The sequence below is a fragment of the Trichomycterus rosablanca genome, chromosome 11 (genome assembly GCF_030014385.1).
Source record: "Trichomycterus rosablanca isolate fTriRos1 chromosome 11, fTriRos1.hap1, whole genome shotgun sequence".
Taxonomy (NCBI): domain Eukaryota; kingdom Metazoa; phylum Chordata; class Actinopteri; order Siluriformes; family Trichomycteridae; genus Trichomycterus; species Trichomycterus rosablanca.
Genome location: NC_085998.1, coordinates 35,338,067 through 35,357,395, shown reverse-complemented (window position 1 = coordinate 35,357,395; position 19,329 = coordinate 35,338,067). Strand labels below are relative to the sequence as shown.

General features: G+C 37.1%; 2 protein-coding genes across 4 annotated transcripts in view; both read right to left on the bottom strand.

Moving 5' to 3' along the window:
• Positions 1 to 6,422, bottom strand: part of plcg2 (phospholipase C, gamma 2) — a 33,069-nt gene extending 26,647 nt beyond the window's left edge. For both annotated transcript variants that reach the window (XM_063004273.1, XM_063004272.1), the window contains exon 1: positions 6,360 to 6,422. The gene's annotated coding sequence lies outside the window, so the exon portion shown is untranslated. The remainder of the gene's footprint in view (positions 1 to 6,359) is intronic.
• A 4,008-nt stretch (positions 6,423 to 10,430) lies between these two features.
• Positions 10,431 to 17,140, bottom strand: meak7 (MTOR associated protein, eak-7 homolog). Of its 2 annotated transcripts, XM_063004275.1 has the most exons (8): positions 17,086 to 17,140; positions 15,323 to 15,485; positions 13,927 to 14,154; positions 13,582 to 13,726; positions 12,132 to 12,530; positions 11,727 to 11,845; positions 11,333 to 11,521; positions 10,431 to 10,734 (listed from the first exon to the last, which is right to left on the bottom strand). In XM_063004275.1, the coding sequence occupies exons 2-8, from the start codon at positions 15,479 to 15,481 to the stop codon at positions 10,621 to 10,623; spliced, it is 1,353 nt and encodes a 450-aa protein (XP_062860345.1). In that variant the 5' UTR covers positions 15,482 to 15,485; positions 17,086 to 17,140; the 3' UTR covers positions 10,431 to 10,620. The 2 variants fall into 2 exon arrangements, with proteins under 2 accessions (XP_062860345.1, XP_062860346.1); XM_063004276.1 differs by lacking the exon at positions 10,431 to 10,734 and having other exon boundaries at positions 11,385 to 11,549.
• Between the last annotated feature and the right edge of the window lie 2,189 nt (positions 17,141 to 19,329).

Sequence of the window (19,329 nt, the reverse complement as noted above, 5' to 3'; positions counted from 1 at the left end):
ACAAAATCCCATTACAGTGGTACTTTGAAACTCGACGTCAGTTGGTTCTGGGAGTGGCGTTGAGTTTAAAAGGCATTGAGTTTCAAGTTATTTTTTCCCCATAAGGATGTATGGGAAACCTGTTACCATGTGTTCCATGGTATTAATCACACCACTATTGGACTCTATTGCACCAGTGGAAACATGGCTTTAAAAGAAATGGCTTGAAATTTTTGAACAAAACTAAAACTAATAGCCAAAATAACTACTGGTCTGTTAAAAATGCCAATTATTCATTTTTAATTGATATTAATTACTAATTATTAATATAAATTATTAATTAATAATATTTCTTACTGCAGATGTTTCAAAGCCATCAAAAACAATGAAGGTTGTGACTTCAATTGTTCAAATTTCCATGTACAAAAATCAAAAGACATTAAAGTATATGAAGCAATAATCAGGAACACCATTATACCATTTTAAACATTCATTTGTGTAATGATTATTCACCTTTGTTTTGGAGATCAATAATGTTAAGCAAAGAACTGAAAAATATACCAGGTCATAAATAGTAACCTGTAGCTTGAAATGTGACTTTGTCTAACCTGGTGTGTGAAAACAAAGCAATATTTTTTACTCTGAAAGAGATCAGTCTGTTTTTCCTAATGCTTCACCATGTCAAGCAAATCAGCTGGAATTCCTGGTCTTACAGCAGAAAGCATTTGCATCGCAAATGAAGAACAAGAGAACGCTGTACAGCAACAAACCCAGAGAGTTTTGTAATCAAAATCTTAGTTTTGGTGAAACATTAACCCGGGGAATTTAATATAGTGAGTAAAAACTTGCTTGTGAGAGTGTGTGTGTGTGTGTGTGAGAGAGAGAGAGAGAGAGAGAGAGAGAGAGAGAGAGAGAGAGAGAGAGAGAGAGAGAGAGAGAGAGAGAGAGAGAGAGAGAGAGAGAGAGAGAGAGAGAGAGAGAGAGAGAGAGAAATGTTTGTCTTTATATAAATTAGCAAGCGTCTACACGGACACAATCCACTATGTCTTTGTCGATCTCGGGTATCGCTGAGATCTGGATTCAAGTCTTAGCAGTGCTATTGGCTATGTCTGATAGGGATGGCAGAGCCCCTTCGATAGACTGGCACCCTGTCTAGGTTTTGCCAGGTCAAAGTGGTTGAAGAAAATAAAATGAATAAATAACTGTAATTATCATTTATACTATCAATAATGGAATTGTTTACTGTAATAAGCAAAGTTGGTGAAAGTGAAATCAGGCAAAAATATCAGAGAAATTCTAGTGTTTATGAGTTCAGTTTGACACCTATTATAAGAGTAGGTTTATATCCTTATCCAGACAGTGATGCTTGTTTTCTGAGTTCATTTCAGTAAATATGTCAATACAGATAAAGGATTTAAACATCTTAAAGCTTTGTAAGAATGTAATTTCAGACTTTTTAAGAATCTGCTAACGTAGAGCACAGAGCCACTATTTATACCACATTTGGTGGACTAGGAAGTTAAATGGGATTTCAATGGGAGTTCTTCTAACACATAAAAATACACTTCTCAAGAAAAGTGTAATTCTTTATAAAACTGCACAAATAGCACAAAACACGTCTAATTCTGTCAGCAGTTTAAAGTTTTTTTTTCTGACCTGTTTTAGCAAGCATTGGAAGAAACTGTACAACAGCTGGTCAAATATGGTTTTTAGGACATACAGTTTTAGAACAGTGATGCAAGTGCATTGAAACACGCCGAACTGAACACAGACAGCAACTAAAAATAAGAATTAACACTACATGCTATACCACTAAGCTGTCAATAAAAAAGACAGCTAATCCTAAACATTTTAACCCAATTTTAAAATAGGGCAGTGTGACACAAAAAGAGCTTGTGATGATGCTGTTGCTTTTGTCCAAGTCACTGAATCAGGGTTTTTGGCACCGATTCCGATCTCCTTTCAGGGACATCGGCCGATAGCCAATTCCGATCGGGGAAGGGGGGGGGGGGGGGGGGGGGGGGGGGTATTAGCAGTAAATAAACTTAAAAAGAGCCTCACAGTAAAGATAAACCGGAGCAGCGCGCGCGTGTGTGTGTGTGTTTGTGCCTTTAGAAGAGACGCAGTTACAGAGTTACAGAGACGCAGAGTTCACAGTATCGCTATAAGTGATTCATTGATTCATGAGTTGATTCGTTTTTATGTGAAGCGTAAGTTTCTCTTCTCAGTTATCTCTCCGTGTTTACTGTTATTAATTAAATGTCGTGGTTTTAAATAAACACCAGCTACTACAGAACATTTTGTGTGACTCTCTTACATTAAAAAATTAATTAAAAAGCTTAATTAAACTGCTATTACCACAGATCTGTAACCGAGTCAGACTCGTTCCGTCTAAGGAGCTAAAAGTTCAGCAGATGATCCTGAACTAACGAATTCGGTAATGAATAAACTTTTGCCTCGGATTGGCTCTGTAACGTCTTCTGTTCTCATCTACTGTACATCACAAGTAAGAACCGCTTACGATTTACCAAAGTGAACCAGGAGTTTATATAACGTGCTGATAGAATCGACTCAGATGTGACCGGGTTGAATTATCTTTTTAAAGTAAATATTACAATCAGCAAAATTACATCGTAAGAGCTTTCACGATGGTTTCTGTACGATTGTTGATGAATGGTGATGTGATGGTTGGTGCTTCGTAGCTCAAAGTCTGGATCAAGCCACTGAGCTGTTAACTTAACATGGTCTTTATATATCACACGATCGAATCGGCTACTTTTAGGAAATATCGCCGATCGCCAATAGCATATTTTGATTAAAAATCGGCCGATACCGATTCGTAGCCGATCGATCGTCCCATCTCTAATTATTATTATTTTGTTTATGCATTTTCTCCCCTTTTTTCTCCCTTTTTAGCGCCTCCAATTGCCCGATTGCGTCATGCTTCCTCTCCATCAATGCCAATCCCTGCTCTGATTGAGGAGAACGATGCTAACCCACGCCCCCTCCGACACGTGGGCAGCATGCCGTATGCATCTTATCACCTACACTTTGACGAGTGCAGTGCAGCTCAGCGTTGTGTACAAAAAGACACACCCTGACAGCACTTTTTTCTCATCTCTGTGCAGGCGCCATCAATCAGCCAGCAGAGGTCATAATTGCACCAGTCATGGGAGAAAGACCCCATCCGGCTTAGTCCCGCCCATATCTGAACAACAGGCCAATCGTTGTTCATGTGGCCGCTGAGCCTTAGCCGGCAGGCAGAGCTGAGATTCGATACAATGTATTCGAGATCCCAGCTCTGGTTCCAGCATGTGTTTTTACCGCTGCACCACCTGAGCAGCCCTATTGAATAGCATATTTAGACACCTAGGTTATAATTACATGAACCAAATTAATAACAATGGAGTGGAATTAGTAAAAGTAAGATATTGTACCAAACAAAACTGGGAACTACAACGTAAAAATGTAATAAACTAAAACAATTTTAACCACTTTGTTTTTGTCATTGAATACAATTCATAATTATATTTGTATTACTTTTTATTCAACAATCCTTTTCCTATTCAACAATTCCACAATGAACCGCTGTGATGACCCCCAAATACTAGAGCAGCCAAAACTAAAACTTTAATTGAAAACAGTACAGGGACAAGATGGGTGCTCAGGTGGCACAGCGGCCAGTTACGCTAGCCCACCGCTAAGATCCAGGTGCAATCTGATGACCAGGCAGTTACACAGACATGATTGGCTATGTCTGAGGAGAGATGGCCAAAGTCCCATGATGGATTGACACCCTGTCCAGAGTATTCCTGCCTTGCATTTATACATTTTCATTCACTCATTTATTCATTGTTTTTTTTACCACCACTTTATCCTGGTCAGGGTTGCATTGGGCAAAAGGCAGGAAACACCCCCGAACAGGTTGCCAGACACACACATGCACACACACACAAACTTACGGCAATTTTAAGTTATGGCAATTTTAAGACTGCATGTCTTGTGGAAGGAAGCTGAAGCTCATTTTATATTTGGTTGCTACGTTTCAAAAAAGTTGTGACAGGAAGCATGGTCACCACTGCGTTTCATCACCTTTTAACAGTGTTCCGTAATTATTTGGGAACCTAGGACAACAAATGTTGCATTATATGACACTTTAGCTGCTGGTCTCTGTTGTTCAATACTGCCGCATGTTTTTAATGAGAAACAGGTCTGGATTGCAGGCAGGATTGTCTATCATCTGCACTTTTTGCAGAAGCACAAGCAGAGATGTCACTAATAAAGGCATCTAGACAGAAAGTGGCACATGGAATTGTGTATATTCTGTAAAATGTACATTTACACCAGGGTTTATTCAGCAGGTTACATACTGCTCTCTTACTGGCAGTATGTTGAGTATATAGTGGTAGTATAAAGGTAAATGTTGATTACGTTGGGCAAAGGTTAAAGTGTGTCACAGCCTGATCATCTTTATCTTGACGTGTATAAATGTCCTGCGTTAAAAGTTATTCTGAGCCTATCTGTGGGGTGTAAGGGGTAAAACTTTGAGGTGGTATTATATTTTAAAATCAGGCATATGAGATTTTACAAGATGCAGTAAACTTTTCTGGAAAAGGGTGTCTGTAAGTACAGGAGAGGAGATCATTTCATTGCACCGAAAGGGCAATGAGTATGAAAGGATTTTCAAGATCTTGAACGTTACTGGAAAAGTTTCTAGAACATTTCTGGAAATACTGACAAGTTTTTAATTTATGATGATTATTTTACTTTCCAACAAAACAATGATCCCAAGCACAACTTCCAAGTCAACCAAAGCTTGGTTACAGAACCAGTCCTGGAATATCCTGGAGTGGTCTTCTCAGTCCCAAGATATAAATCTCATATAAAATATTTGGTGGGATTTAAAGAAAGCAGTTGCAGCATAAAATGAATCAAAACTCAGTGAGCTGTAAGCTTTTACCCAAGAACAATAAGCAAAAATGTCACTAGAGAAGACTTGTTAGCACTTAGCACACCCTTTTCTTAGAGGTTATCAAAGCAATAGGATGGTATTCATTTAAACTCAAAATTGCTTGTATCTGGCAATAAATATTCTTTCTCTATTTACTAAGACTTTCTGTTGTATACTGTATTTTAAGGTGAGTTGAATATTTCCGATTGCAATGTTATACACACATACAAGAAAGAAAACCGACCTATTAATTGTAGTAGTAAACGCTTAGCGCAGAAAAGCATTTTGATATGATAGAGAACATTTAAAATCTTTTTTTATTTAATCCTACAAAAATCTTTTTATTTATTAGGATTTTAACATCATGTTTTACACACTTTTACATTCATGACAGAAACGGTAGTTACTCATTACACAAGATTTATCAGTTCACCAGGTTATATAAAACATATATCTCCAATTCACCTCACTTGCATGTCTTTGGACTGTGGGAGGAAACCCACACAGCCACGGGGAGAACATGCAAACTCCATACAGAAGGGACCTGGACCGTCCCACCTGGGGAGCGAACAAAGGACTTTCTTGCCTAATCCTACAAATTAAAAGATATCTAAATGCTGGCATCTTTATCTGAAAGCCTATAAAATCTTTATTAAATGCAAAATATTTTAATGTAATAAACAGCATGTTAATGCAAATAAAATGAATAGATTTAGACTTTTTAAATGTAATTACTTTAGTACACTAGTAACAATAGTAAAATAAATGACAAACATTAACATAAGCTCAGTTGTCCTTAATTGTATTATGTTTATATTAAGACATAGGGATAATGGTTAAGAGGGACAAAAATGGTAAAATACTACTGTCCTATTTGAACAATTTAGAAAGACATTGTGAAGGTCTTTATCTTGACGTGTTAAAAGTTATTCTAAGCTTATCGGTGGGATGTAAGGGGTCAAACTTTGAGGTGGTACTATATTTAAAAATCAGACATATGAGATTCTACAAGATAAAGTAAACTTTTCAGAAAAAGGGTGTTTATAAGGGTGTTTGAACGTATGTCAATAATTATGTTTTATATTAAGACACTGGGGTCATGGTTAAAAGGGACCAAAATGTTAATATACTTTTGTCCTGCTTGAACAATATAGAACGACATTGTGAAGGTCTTGGCGGTGCTGGATCATCTTTCATTTGTTATCCAAGTTATATGAAATTTGTTTGACAATCTGTATATGAATAACAAATCCATATTGTGTTTATAAAGCATTACTGAGTGCTTTTTTTTCCCTATGAACAATGAAGCTTTTCTGACAGCTTTAGTTACCACATTTAGACTTAATGTTACATGCAGAGTGTTAAAACTATCTTTCCTCTAAACCCCACACCTCTATAGAGACGCCACAATAAATCAATTTAAACTTACCCGCGTCTTAAGGGAAACACTGGTCACTCCGAAGTCCTTCTAAACACTTTCACATTCACATTTTACAGCCAGAGAAGAATCTGAAGCCTGTTAAAAAGTTAGCTTTTAACTGCTTAGTTAAAAAGCGCTTACTTAGTTCCTCTATTCTCTAACACAAGGAAGTAAGCCTTATAAGCTGCGTCCAAAAAACCTATACTACTCTACTAAATAGTATGCACGAACAGAACTGACCGTGGGTACTAACATACTATATAGTAGGGTAGTATGCGGTCTGGTACATCGCCAGTGGTCTTAATAAAAACACACGGAAGTTAAGATGCTATCAATGCAAATCAGCGGCAGCAGACAGGATAGACCAGGGCTTACAATTCAGCCCTTTATTTCACTGAACACCTAAACACAATGTAAAGGTAGCCTTAATTATCACAGTGCATACTTGTTTTAAATTAAATACGTGTACGTGGTTTAGAACTACATGGACCAAAGCACCTGTTAGCACATGTGCAATGATGAGCACAGTGGTTAGGGTACTGGACTAGCAATCCGAAGGTTGCAGGTTCAAGCCCCACCACCGCCAAGTTGCCACTGCCATTGCTCAAACTCCTGTTCAGTCATAACTGTAAGCGTCTGCTAAATGCCGAAATGTAAATGTTTCGGTTTAAACAGGGGGCGAGAGAAAGTTATCTCAGTAACAGCAGACAACACAACCCACACTTTTCCGTAGAAAATACCGCACTTAGAGGCATTGTTCAACTGGTAAAAAACAAACATTAATGTAAATGTGGGCTCGGCTCGGAAACCCGACATTTGCATATGTAACGCACTGCTCATTGATTTGCTCTGGAGAACAGTTCAGTGGAAAGAGCCTACAGAATAATCTAGCACACAAATAAACCCAACTAGCAACTGATAACTTATGATAAATGATATAAAATTAATCATATGCAAAGAGGTAAATGTACTTTCCTGTTCCAACACCACTATGATAACCCAGTTAACACATTTGACTTGAATCCACAAAGTTGAATCAGTTCATCTGGACACAAGTTTGTTGCAGAGAACAACAAACTACAACAAACCTGTGTCCAGATGAACTGATTCAACTTTGTGATTCAACTTTGTGGATTTGTGTACCTGGATTATTGAGCATGCATCAACAGACGTTCGACTTGAATTGGCACACTGATTTAAGTCAAATTCAGTGCTTGTTTTCATGAATGCTATGAAATAGGATGTCCCACAAACTTATGGTCAAATGTCCACATTCTTTTGGCCTTTTACAGTTGTGGCCCAAAGTCTAAGTTTGTTTGTTTGTTTATTAGGATTTTAACGTCATGTTTTACACTTTTGGTTACATTCATGACAGGAACGGTAGTTACTCATTACACAAGGTTCATAAGTTCACAAGGTTAAATCAAACACAGTCATGGACAATTTAGTGTCTCCAATTCATCTCACTTGCATGTCTTTGGACTGTGGGAGGAAACCGGAGCACCCAGAGGAAACCCACAAAGGACCTGGACCGCCCCACCTGGGGATCGAACCCAGGACCTTCTTGCTGTGAGGCGACAGTGCTACCGTGTTGCCCATGATAAAATGAATCATATGTAATGTGGTAAATGTATTGTGCTGTTCCAACACCGCTGTAATAACCCAGTTAACACATTTGAGTTGAATTGGAACATTGATTTAAGTCCATTTTAGTGCTTGTTTTCAGAAATGCTATAAAATGAGATGGGATGTCCCACAAGCTTATGGTCAAATGTCCACATACTTTTGGCATTTTACAGTGGTGGCCCAAAGTCTGAGACCACTAGTAAAATGCTTCTATTTTGCTGTTTCTCTTGAATGAAATCATGTGAGATATAAGTAAAAAATGAGATCATAGGGACAGGCATGCAGCCATTAGAACTGGACAACTTATCATAGGGTTATGCAGGAGAATAATTCCATGCACACTGCCATGTCAACCAAAGCTTGACTAAGAAATCAGTCCTTAAATATTCTGGAGTGACTTTCTTTGTCTTCCAATTTAAATCCCATGGAAAATCTTTGGTGGGATTAAAGAACGCAGTTGCAGCACGAAAGCCATCAAACCTCAATGAGCTGGAAGCTTTTGCACAGGAACAATGAGTAAAGATCCCTCAAAAGAGGTGTCAGAAATGTATATATATTGACATTGAAGGTGAAGTTGAAATCTAGGTCCCAATGATCCCCAGGAGCTGTTATATCCAAACCAAGCAGAGCAGATGTCCTAAGGTAATTCAAACAGAATGTAATACATGCATTGATTAATATTTGTAGACTTAAAATATGGTTCTGTACAGGTTTAAGCAAATAAGTAAAGGAATATTATGTGACTACACTATACAGATTTATAAATGGTTTGGCCTATAAACTCTAACAGATAAAATGTACTTTCAGTGGTAAAAAGGTGAGAAAACCACATGTACACCTTAGAAATATACAGCTGTGGTATATATATATAAAAAAACATTTTTGTCAACTCTGCATATCCAAACCGCATCTATTCTTAGTTTAAAAAAGCCCAGTGATTATTAGGGGTGCATATTTGAAACTCACAAAAGCATTGTGAATGTAAGGTTTCTCTGTATGGTTTGTAATGTTTTGGGTTTTTTTAGGTCAGGAGATGGCTTGCAGTTTGTGTTTCAATTTATTTTAATGGTGTTTGAGGTCAGGTCTTTGTGCAAATGCAAGCTTTCACATTAATCTTGGCATATTATTTCTTTATGGAGTTTACTTTGCCAACCGGTGCATTATAATGAAACAGGAAAGGGGCTTACCACATCTTTCAAATAATCATAAAATGTTACTATACCCTGTAGTATTCCGATGTTTCTTTACTTCCCTGACAACTCCCTGATACTGTCTAAATCATTAAAATCAGACACTATTAATTATCCTTTAAAATTCATGTATCCTTAAAATGTAAGAAAAAATAAAATGAAGGAAAATTTACTGTATTTGTGGCTGGAAACTCTGATGTAAATATGTGGGTGGTGACATTTCACAGCAGTTAGGAAAGGAATTACCTCAAACCTCTTTCAAAAACCGGTTGTTTAAAATTTTGTTAATCTTGATATTAGTTTAAAAAGTCACCTGCCGCTATCAGAAAGTTATTCTATTATTTCAATTAATATGGTACTCATTAAGTTAATACAATAATTAAATAAAATGTAGGCTCAGTCTGTACGTTAAAGGTGTAATCAGCCATTGTCTTGGTTATTTAAACACAGCTTCTTTCTGTTCTCCTTTCTGTCCTCAAAGTCAGTGATGTGATGTAATTTCACTGAAAGAGAGGTCAGGGAGTTGGTTTTCCTTATTAATAGTATTTCATTCTTTGTAACCTTTTTTGTTAGTGCTTTAGAATTTTAGAATCAATGAGGCAATCAGCAATCATCTACAAAATAAGTTACATGTGCATAAATATAATTTAAAATACTTTGAAATACTTGTGCTTTGCACATACACTACACATAAACATCTAGCATCATAGTGACAATTCTTTAGCTATCCCTTTTTTACAAACTAGTTTTTTGTTTATATTTTGGCTATATTTAGATTCAGGTTTTTGGTTAATAAAAATAAATTCTCAGGCACTCAGTTGGTGCAGCGGCCTATTAAACTAGCCCACCACTGAGATCCGGTTTCGGGATTCTACACAGACATGACTGACTATGTCTGAGGGGAGAGGGGGTGACCAAGGTTTCTGCCTAGTGTGCAGTGTTTCCAGGTAGAACCAAACCCACTGTGGCTCAGACCATGCCAAAGCAATTGATAGAAATGAAATGAGATTAAATTCTCCTCTTATATGTCCCTAAGAACTTGAAGAGATATAAAATGCATCTGTTCTTGTATCTTCTGTGTAATGCCCCAGTACCGTGTGCAAAGAAGCAGCATATCATGATGCAATGGACTGTTGTCCTGTATGGTTATTCCTGTTATATATTCCGGTTATACTGTTAAAGCAGTATTCATCTTTTTTTTATAAAGCAACACAGCATCAATATCTGTATATTTGCAACATATTAAACAGCTTTACTCAGCCACTTTCAAATTCTATTTTTTACATTTATATTTGGATGTTTTGTTAATACGTCTGTGGGAAGTCCAGACTATATCACACATTTGTAGCATTTGTAGCATTTGTAGAACAAATAAATAACCACCAGCTCTCTTTTTCCCACACTGTCCTTTTAAAAGCAGCACCAATTGTTTGAACGACTCTGTGTATTTCTCATCAATTATCCTCTTCTGGCTCTCTCAGGCCTTGGCTGTGCATAGTTTTTCCAGTCATCTCCATGATGGCCTGTGTCTCAAGATCTGCATCCAGAATACTTCTCTTATTCTCCTCCTGTGAACCAACCCAAAATGTAAAACGTGAACTTTGACTCTCATAAACTCCAAATATCAAAAGCATATCAAATCTTATATTTGTAATGATTAATTTGGAAGGGAATTTTAAATAGCAATGATTCACAAAAACATGTTTATAATGACATACACTGTAAAATAAGTAGGCAGCTTTATTTCTTACATAATACAATGTAGGTGAATATGATTGAGTGCATGTGCTTAATGGCTTTTATCATTATAAACTTTTTTCATCAAAAGTGTGTTGTTGCCTTGCAGTTATCACTTAACTGACAGTTACTAAAGTTGATGACATCATATGCAAACCTTGTAAACTGTACGTATTGTACAAAAAGTCAAGTTTATGTGTAATGTGTTTTAAACGTGATTTATGCAAGCTGTAATACTCGAGATATGCTGTTGTATAAAATTATAACTGATTTTGGGGCCGACTGGAGCTCCATGTTGTCTTAAGTTAAGTTCTGCATTAATAGTAGAACATATTAAAAGAAAATCAATGACGTTATGTGCATATTCTGACAGATCATCAGGAGAAGTATTAAGTTAATGTATTTTTAAGTTTTTGATGGATTTCTGACCTGTTCCTGTTCCTGTTCCTCGGGGGGTTGACCAACCCCCCACACCTCTACTGTGTCCACTGTAAACTCCTCTTCACCCGAGAGCTGAGGACTGCCGTATGTGGTGCAGCGTGGGCGAGCACGACTGTGACCATGACCAAAATCACAGTCCAACCACAAACCAAAGTACCCATGCTGTCCACCCATTCCCTAAAATGGGCAACAAAGAGACAGAGAGCTGCTGAAACAGAAGAAACCATCCACAATCAAGCAAGCTTCACATTGCTCCATACTCTTTATCCATGTGATCAGCAACAAACAGACCTTTGAGATGGTGATTTTGAAGCAGGGCAATCTTATTTGCACTACAGCCTCTAAGCCCGAAAGACACAGACACAGTAATACATTTTCTTACCAGACCGTTTGGCATGGTCTGCTGGGCCTGGTTCAGGTACATGTAGTGCTGATTATAACCTGTGCAGGTAAAAACTCTCATAGTAGGCAACACTGAGAACAGAAAACACCTGGAATCACCTGGAATAAAAAACAATGATATTTAGCACTGATAAGTCTAGAATGTTAAACATTTATGTATTATACACCTCAGTTTAGAACCCTATTAACTGCAGTATTTGATTAATATTTTATTCTCTATTATCACTAAAAGAATCAGGAAATTCCAATAAATATCTGTGTAATAATAATAATAATCATCATCATACATCATATCTGATGTAACATTCTGTCAAAACTTTTTGTCATTAAGATTCACAAACAGACGAAACAGATTCACATATGATGACCCTTTCCTTTTACTCACCCTGAAACTGAGGTTTGACTTCCCAGCTGTGAGAAGCAAAGCCTCCAAATATGTGTCCCTTGGTGTCTTTTACCAGTAAAACAGAGGGGCCCCGGCATTTGCAGTTACCAACCAGACGGGTAAAGCTTTCCCCGTGTACGTTTGTGGAGAACAGCAGCCTCCAGGGGGCAGTGTCTCCTCCAGGTAACTCAGGGGTTAAAAACATTAGAAGAGGTAGATCCAGTAGACAGTGTAGCTCAGCCCATGGGGTGTCTCGGCACTGGGGTAGCAGAGTGGAAGTTGGGCGTGAGGTCAATCCCACCTCAAGACCCTCACCGATCAAGAGCTCTAAGAATGTGGCTACACTTGAGTTCCGGAATAGCCAGTCCTCAACACAAGCAACATCACACATGTTCTGATCTATAAAGGGAGAAGAGGGCTGATCAAACCATACATGTACTGTACTTCAAAAGAGTCATACAGGGTAGGATGTCAATAAAAAAGTGAATCTTGCATGTCTGCAAAACAGTCTGCAATCAACTTTTTAAAACAAACAACCAAAAAAAAAAGCTCAAAGTGCACAGGTTCTGAAAAGTGCAGTCTTAAAAGACCCTGTGCCATTTTTTAAGCTTTAAGTTCCAAACGTTAAACAGAGAATGTTGTGTTCCTAAACAAATCATTATACACAAAACAGGAATCCAACCTATTACATATATTTTATTTCTGACAGGTTCTTGCAATATAGAGTGGCCAGTCGACCTGTTGTCATGTTTCAGAAAGTAGAAAGAAACAGAAAACAATTCCTAGACCGACGACAACGACTTAACTGGGACTTTGAAGCTAGGTGGCACCAACACCACATGTTGCACACAAGTTACAGGCACCTGATATCCTACAATGGTCTACAGTGCCACCACGTGGTAAAACTACTTCAGCAAGCTTTAATAAGACACAAATAAATACATGTTTTGTTGTTGTTGCATCAACTGTAATTAATAATTGCACCCTTTGGAAACGCAAAACGAGAACCTGACATCCTAGAGCCTTGAATCATCACTGGCATGCTCAGATGTTACAGTGCCTGGAATTCACTAATCTAAATTGTAAACATTTACCACCACCTTATCCTGGTCAGGGCTGCGTTGTGTCTGGTTTTCCCTAGAATTACTGGGCACAGTGCAGTAACACGCTGGGATAGAAAGCCAATCCAGACATAGCCAATCATGCTTCTATGTAGATGCCCAACTGGCCCGACTGACAGTACCACTGGGGATTCTCTGGATTCCAGAAGTAGTGGGCTACCATTATTTACTGCTGATTACCCTCTTTTCTTTTTAATGCACAAAATAATTGATGATTTAATAAGAAATTCTCATTGATTATCAGTTAATTAATATAGATTCACTGAATAACATTAAAACAGTTGAGCACAAGATCAATCTGAACACCAGATTTATTCATTGTTACTAACCTGAAGGTTTTAACTCTGAGCTTAACTGTTCAGCCAACAGCTTCACCCCCTGACCACCATCACCCATGAGATCGGGTCTCCAGCCTCGTAAGCGTCCTTTGTGTGTAAGAGTCTGAACTACAGCTGCAACCAAGTCCTCCAAAAACTGTGGAGAATGTAGCTTTTAATTAGATATAAAAAATATGGATTTTAAACATTGATATCTTAGGTACACAGACCTGAGACACACATAATTTTGGTTTACTTGCTTCCTTAAAGAACACATCAGAATATCAGAACCTGTGACAAGCAAACAAAAGTCATTCAGAAAAAGGCAGACAAATAGTTTAAAGTGCTGGACCTTACATCTCTAATCTGATCAGTAGTGGTTGTTCCCTTTGTCCCGTGTGCCATTGACATGACAAGAGGTGCCCGTTCCTCTGCTGTGCCCCGAAGAGTATCTGCAAGAAAGATCACCAGCTGCTCTCGACTGACCCCTCCACTTGGTGGCTGCGTCACTCCAGAGTCCATGCTGCACATTCCCTCAAATACTCGCATAATCATTGATTCAGGGGCCATTTTACCCATAGTTACCTATAAAGCAATCATTCACACAAACCTTGGAGTCAATCAGTTTACTTCTTAACTTATCTCTATGTGCAGTATTTGCAAAATTAGAATGTGTTTACAAGCTATTTTTATAGTACACAGGTCCAGATGTTAGGGCAAGTGCTTTTCTGGCCTGCTACTAGTTGGCAAACTTACAAAATTCTGTGTTGTTTTATAGTCTGACTAAAATAAAATCAGTAGTGCCACAAAGAGTGCTTTGGTAAAAAGCTGGTGTTTGTAAGTCGACTAAAATCTCAAAAAATTTCATGAGATCCTGAGGGGACGGATAAAGTAGTGATAAAACACCTTGATTTTTGAGAGAAAGCAGAAGTTTGTGATAAGGAGCTCTTTGTCAATAATTCCTTCAGTTGAAAGATCATGTAGCATGTGACCTTTGTCCATGATTGATTATGAATAGTGTCCACACTCCCACGTCCACAAGAAGTCTGATCAATTTATCAAGTCAGACATATCATCATAAAGTTTTGTGGTGTTCGTGCAATCAGACCAACACCTTTTTTATCTCCACTATTATTGTTGCTTTGACTATCAAAATTAAAAGTGTTAAAAGTATTTTAGATGTTAGCAAAAATAAGAGTTTACTGTCGTCTGACTTGACGCTCTGCCTTCACCTTATTGGATGGTTCAGAACATGAATCACATGTACAGCCAGTTAAACACACTTTCACTTATTTTTTTCCACACTAAGAGGAAGAGTAAAGGATCAACAAAATGTACCATCAAATTTTGGTCAAAAGCACAACTCACTTGCATTAGCATGTTTAGGATTTAGCAGATCTGTAATGATACCATCTAATCAATCGCAGACACTGCTATCAATAAAGCCTAGCACAGGGTTTCTTAACCTTTTTTGGCCAGTGGCCACATTTTTAGGGATCAAAATATCAATGACCTCATCACAACCTCACGTAACACCCTATTTCTAAAGTCCTTAGTATTTTTTGCCCAAAAACTTAACAGTGCCACAAATTTTAAGATCTGCTTCAATAATTCCACGACAAAATTATGGCAAAATTAGAGTTTAAAGTATTTACTGGGTCAAAAAAACTGTTGCAGTTATTTTATGCATGTTGTAAAATCATATGCATCTCTACAGAAGACAAGAAAAAGTAGTTTAGATGTTGATTCAAACCTTGATTGTGTCTAAACACAAAACTTTGCCTTTTCCAGCAGGCACAGGGGTGCCACTTGTCCTGTGAAGTCTGTCGAATACCCCCTCAATTATTGGTCTCTCATCAGGGCGAAATCGGGCCAGCCGTTTCTGGACAACCGCACTTTCTGTGTTTCCCATTGATCTGATGAAAAATAAATACACATACTGAGTATTTAGTATACAATTGATACCAATAGAAGAGTTGAAATATACAGTAGTCAAATGTTACAGTATGAAACTAATACTATATACAAGTAGTACAGGTGTTTTTGATAATTTTACAAACTGTACTGTCTTGCATTGCCCCAGTCCCAACATTTCTTGAATGTGTTGCAGAAATAAATATAGGAAATTTCACCTACTGTCCTATTTTTTTGGAACTGGATTTGCAATTAATGTATTTATGCAGCATCTAAATATCTAACATAACAGAATATAACTACATAGTAACATCTAACTTATATATACTGTATGTATGTATGTGTATATATAAAACAGTTTATAAATGATATACCAAATAAACATATAGTGTATAAAACACTGTATAACAAATACAGTTTATAGTTAATAAAGAATATAACTTTACGACATATAATTATTACAGTAGGCTATATAAATAATACAGCATATATCAAACAGTTTATAAATAATACAGTATATATCTACAACAGTTTATAAATAATACAGTATACATTTAATACAATTTCTTAATGATACAGTATATATTTAATACAATTTATAAATAATACAGTATGTATCTAAAACAGTTTATAAATAATCAGTATATATCAAACAGTTTATAAATAACAGTATATATCTACAACAGTTTATAAATAATACAGTATATATCAAACAGTTTATAAATAATACAGTATATATCTACAAGTTTATAAATAATACAGTATACATTTAATACAATTTCTTAATGATACAGTATATATTTAATACAATTTATAAATAATACAGTATATATCTAAAACAGTTTATAAATAATCAGTATATATCTAAAACAGTTTATAAATAATCAGTATATATCTAAATCAGTTTATAAATAATACAGTATACATCTAAAACTGTTTATAAATAATACAGTATACATCTAATACAATTTCTTAATGATACAGTATATATCTAAAACAATTTATAAATAATACAGTATATATCTAAAACAGTTTATACTACAGTATATATCTAAAACTGTTTATAAATAATACAGTATATATCTAAAACAGTTGATAAATAATCAGTATATATCTAAATCAGTTTATAAATAATCAGTATATATCTAAAACAGTTTATAAATAATCAGTATATATCTAAAACAGTTTATAAATAATCAGTATATATCTAAATCAGTTTATAAATAATACAGTATACATCTAAAACTGTTTATAAATAATACAGTATATATCTAATACAATTTCTTAATGATACAGTATATATCTAAAACATTTTATAAACAATACAGTATATATCTAAAACAGTTTATAAATAACACAGTATATATCTAAAACAGTTTATAAATAATACAGTATATATATAAAATTTAAAACACTTTGAAACTAATGCAATATACAACTAATATTGTTTATGTGTGTAATCTATACACTGCATATGTAATACGTTATATATGTGATACAGTAAACAAATAATATTGTAAAAGCAAATAACTAACCTTCAGTTTAGAGCTTATTAGGATCAGTATATTGCCTAAATAAAACAGTAATAAAGAAACTACTTACAGTTAATAGTGGAGCATCTGAATACTGAAGTGCTGAAACCACGACTTGGTTTTAGACGCTACCGCAGGGTAAACACAGTCAGGCGCTTCCTTGACTTGCGTAACGCTTGTGTCCAAAACTACATCCTATCCACTACATACTGCACTACATCCAAGAAGTTTTTAATTGTATAAAGCATATATAATCCACAGTTAAAATACTCAACACAATTAAAACCTTACGATTCATTTCAGTACGGCAGTTTTCAATCATGTAGCTTTAGAGTTGTAGAACAATGTTAATGCCTTGTGCACTTTGTAGGGAGGGAGAAGCAAATAAGGACACAGCCCTGAACGTTATGAATAAAAATCCTAGTTCATTGGCCAGACAGTGTCCAATAGTTTATTGGCTTGGAGTACTAGAACCATGTGATCGGTTCATTTCTTAAAGCGTCCTCTGCAGAAAACGTTGTTAATATCGCAAGTTTCACGTTTACAAATACTAGTGTCTGTTAATAATAATAATTATTATTATTATTATTATCGTTGTTAAATATACACACATACTGGGCCAGCTGTAGCCTAGTGGTTAAGGTACTGGACCAGTGATCAGAGGGTTTCTGGTTCAAGCCCCACCACTGTCAGGTTGCTGCTGTTGGGCCCTTGAGCAAGGGCCTTAACCCTCAGTTGCTCAGACTGTTTACTGTAACTGCAATGTAAGCACAAGACAAGATTAATCAGTTCACAAGTTTATATCAAACACAGTCATGGACAATTTAGTATCTCCAATTCACCTCACTGGACTGTGGGAGGAAACCGGAGCACCCGGAGGAAACCCACGCAGACACGGGGAGAACATGCAAACTCCACACAGAAAGGACCCGGACCGCCCCGCCTGGGGATCGAACCCAGGACCTTCTTGACAGCGCTACCCACTTAGCCACCGTGCCGCCCTCAAAGGTTGAGTAAAATTAAGCACTCATCTGTAAGACAGTGAGACTTTGAAAAGCTCAAAGCAGGGAGAACATGCAAACTTCACACAGAGAGTGGAAACCATCCGGCAGGCTGGACGGCTACATGAACAACGATTGACTGTTGTTCATACAGGGTGGGGGCCGGAGCCGGGACCTCATAACTGATGCAATTACGACCTCTGCTGGCTGATTGATGGCGCCTGCACAGAGACGGGGATAATGTGTTGATCTGAGTGTGTCTCTCCGTACACCAAGCTGTTCCGCATATGAAGTCGCCTTGTGCAGGTGAAAAGATGCAGTCGGCTACTGCACACGCGTCAGAGGGGCGTGTGTCAGTATCTCTCTCCTCAATTAGCAGTGGAGATCAGCGTCAGTAAAGAGAAAGCGTCATGCAATCAAGTATATGACTAGATTGGGAGGAAAATAGGGAAAAATGCACAAAAAAAAATGCAATTGTTTGTGTAGGGCGACACAGTAACAAAGCTGGTAGGTTCATGATTGCCTCCCATTACTGCATGTTTTCCCCAAACAGACGTAGATTTTATTCCCAGACTTCCTCTCACTTTCGAAGAACATGCAAAAGGTTCTACTCTAGCTTGCCCATAGTAAGTAAATTCAGTGAAAGTGCATGATAACCTACGATGGATGTGTACCAAACTGAATGAATAACCATGTCTGTGTTTTTATTTTGCACGGTCTTCCATCCACCAGAAGGGGGCAGAATTGCGACTGTTTTCTGCACCGCATTCTGCGTGTTCGGTCGCTTTTCCTCAAAGCAGCAGGCGTTGAAAAAGCGCCTTTTAAGGGCATGAGATACAGCTGAGAGCTGGGCGTGACGGTGGGCTGAGCTCGACCCAATGAAAGGGTAAAGAGGCCACTTAATTTTTCATGAGGTGGATTTCATTTTTCTAAAATAAAATGACATAAAGATAGAAAAAGATCAGATAAGATGCCAGTTAATTTACCACAGCTGTAGATAATATTAAAAAATAGATGAATAATATTAACAATACAATATCTGCAGTTAGGTGCAACTTTAGTGTAACCTAAGTGGGTGCTGTACAGCAACATGGGTCCTGGGGATCTAGGTTCAATCCTTGCCACAAGTCACAAGCATTTTCACTGGATTTTACCTACAATTTGCTCCCACCACAAGCCTGACCAGTCAAGAAGCGATTAGTTGGTCAGCATGGTGGTACAGATGGCAATGTCCCTGGGGTAATCTGCTCTCCTAGGGCGGTTCCACCGTGAGGCCTTAAACACTATGAGTGAGTTTCTCAAAAAAAGAAATA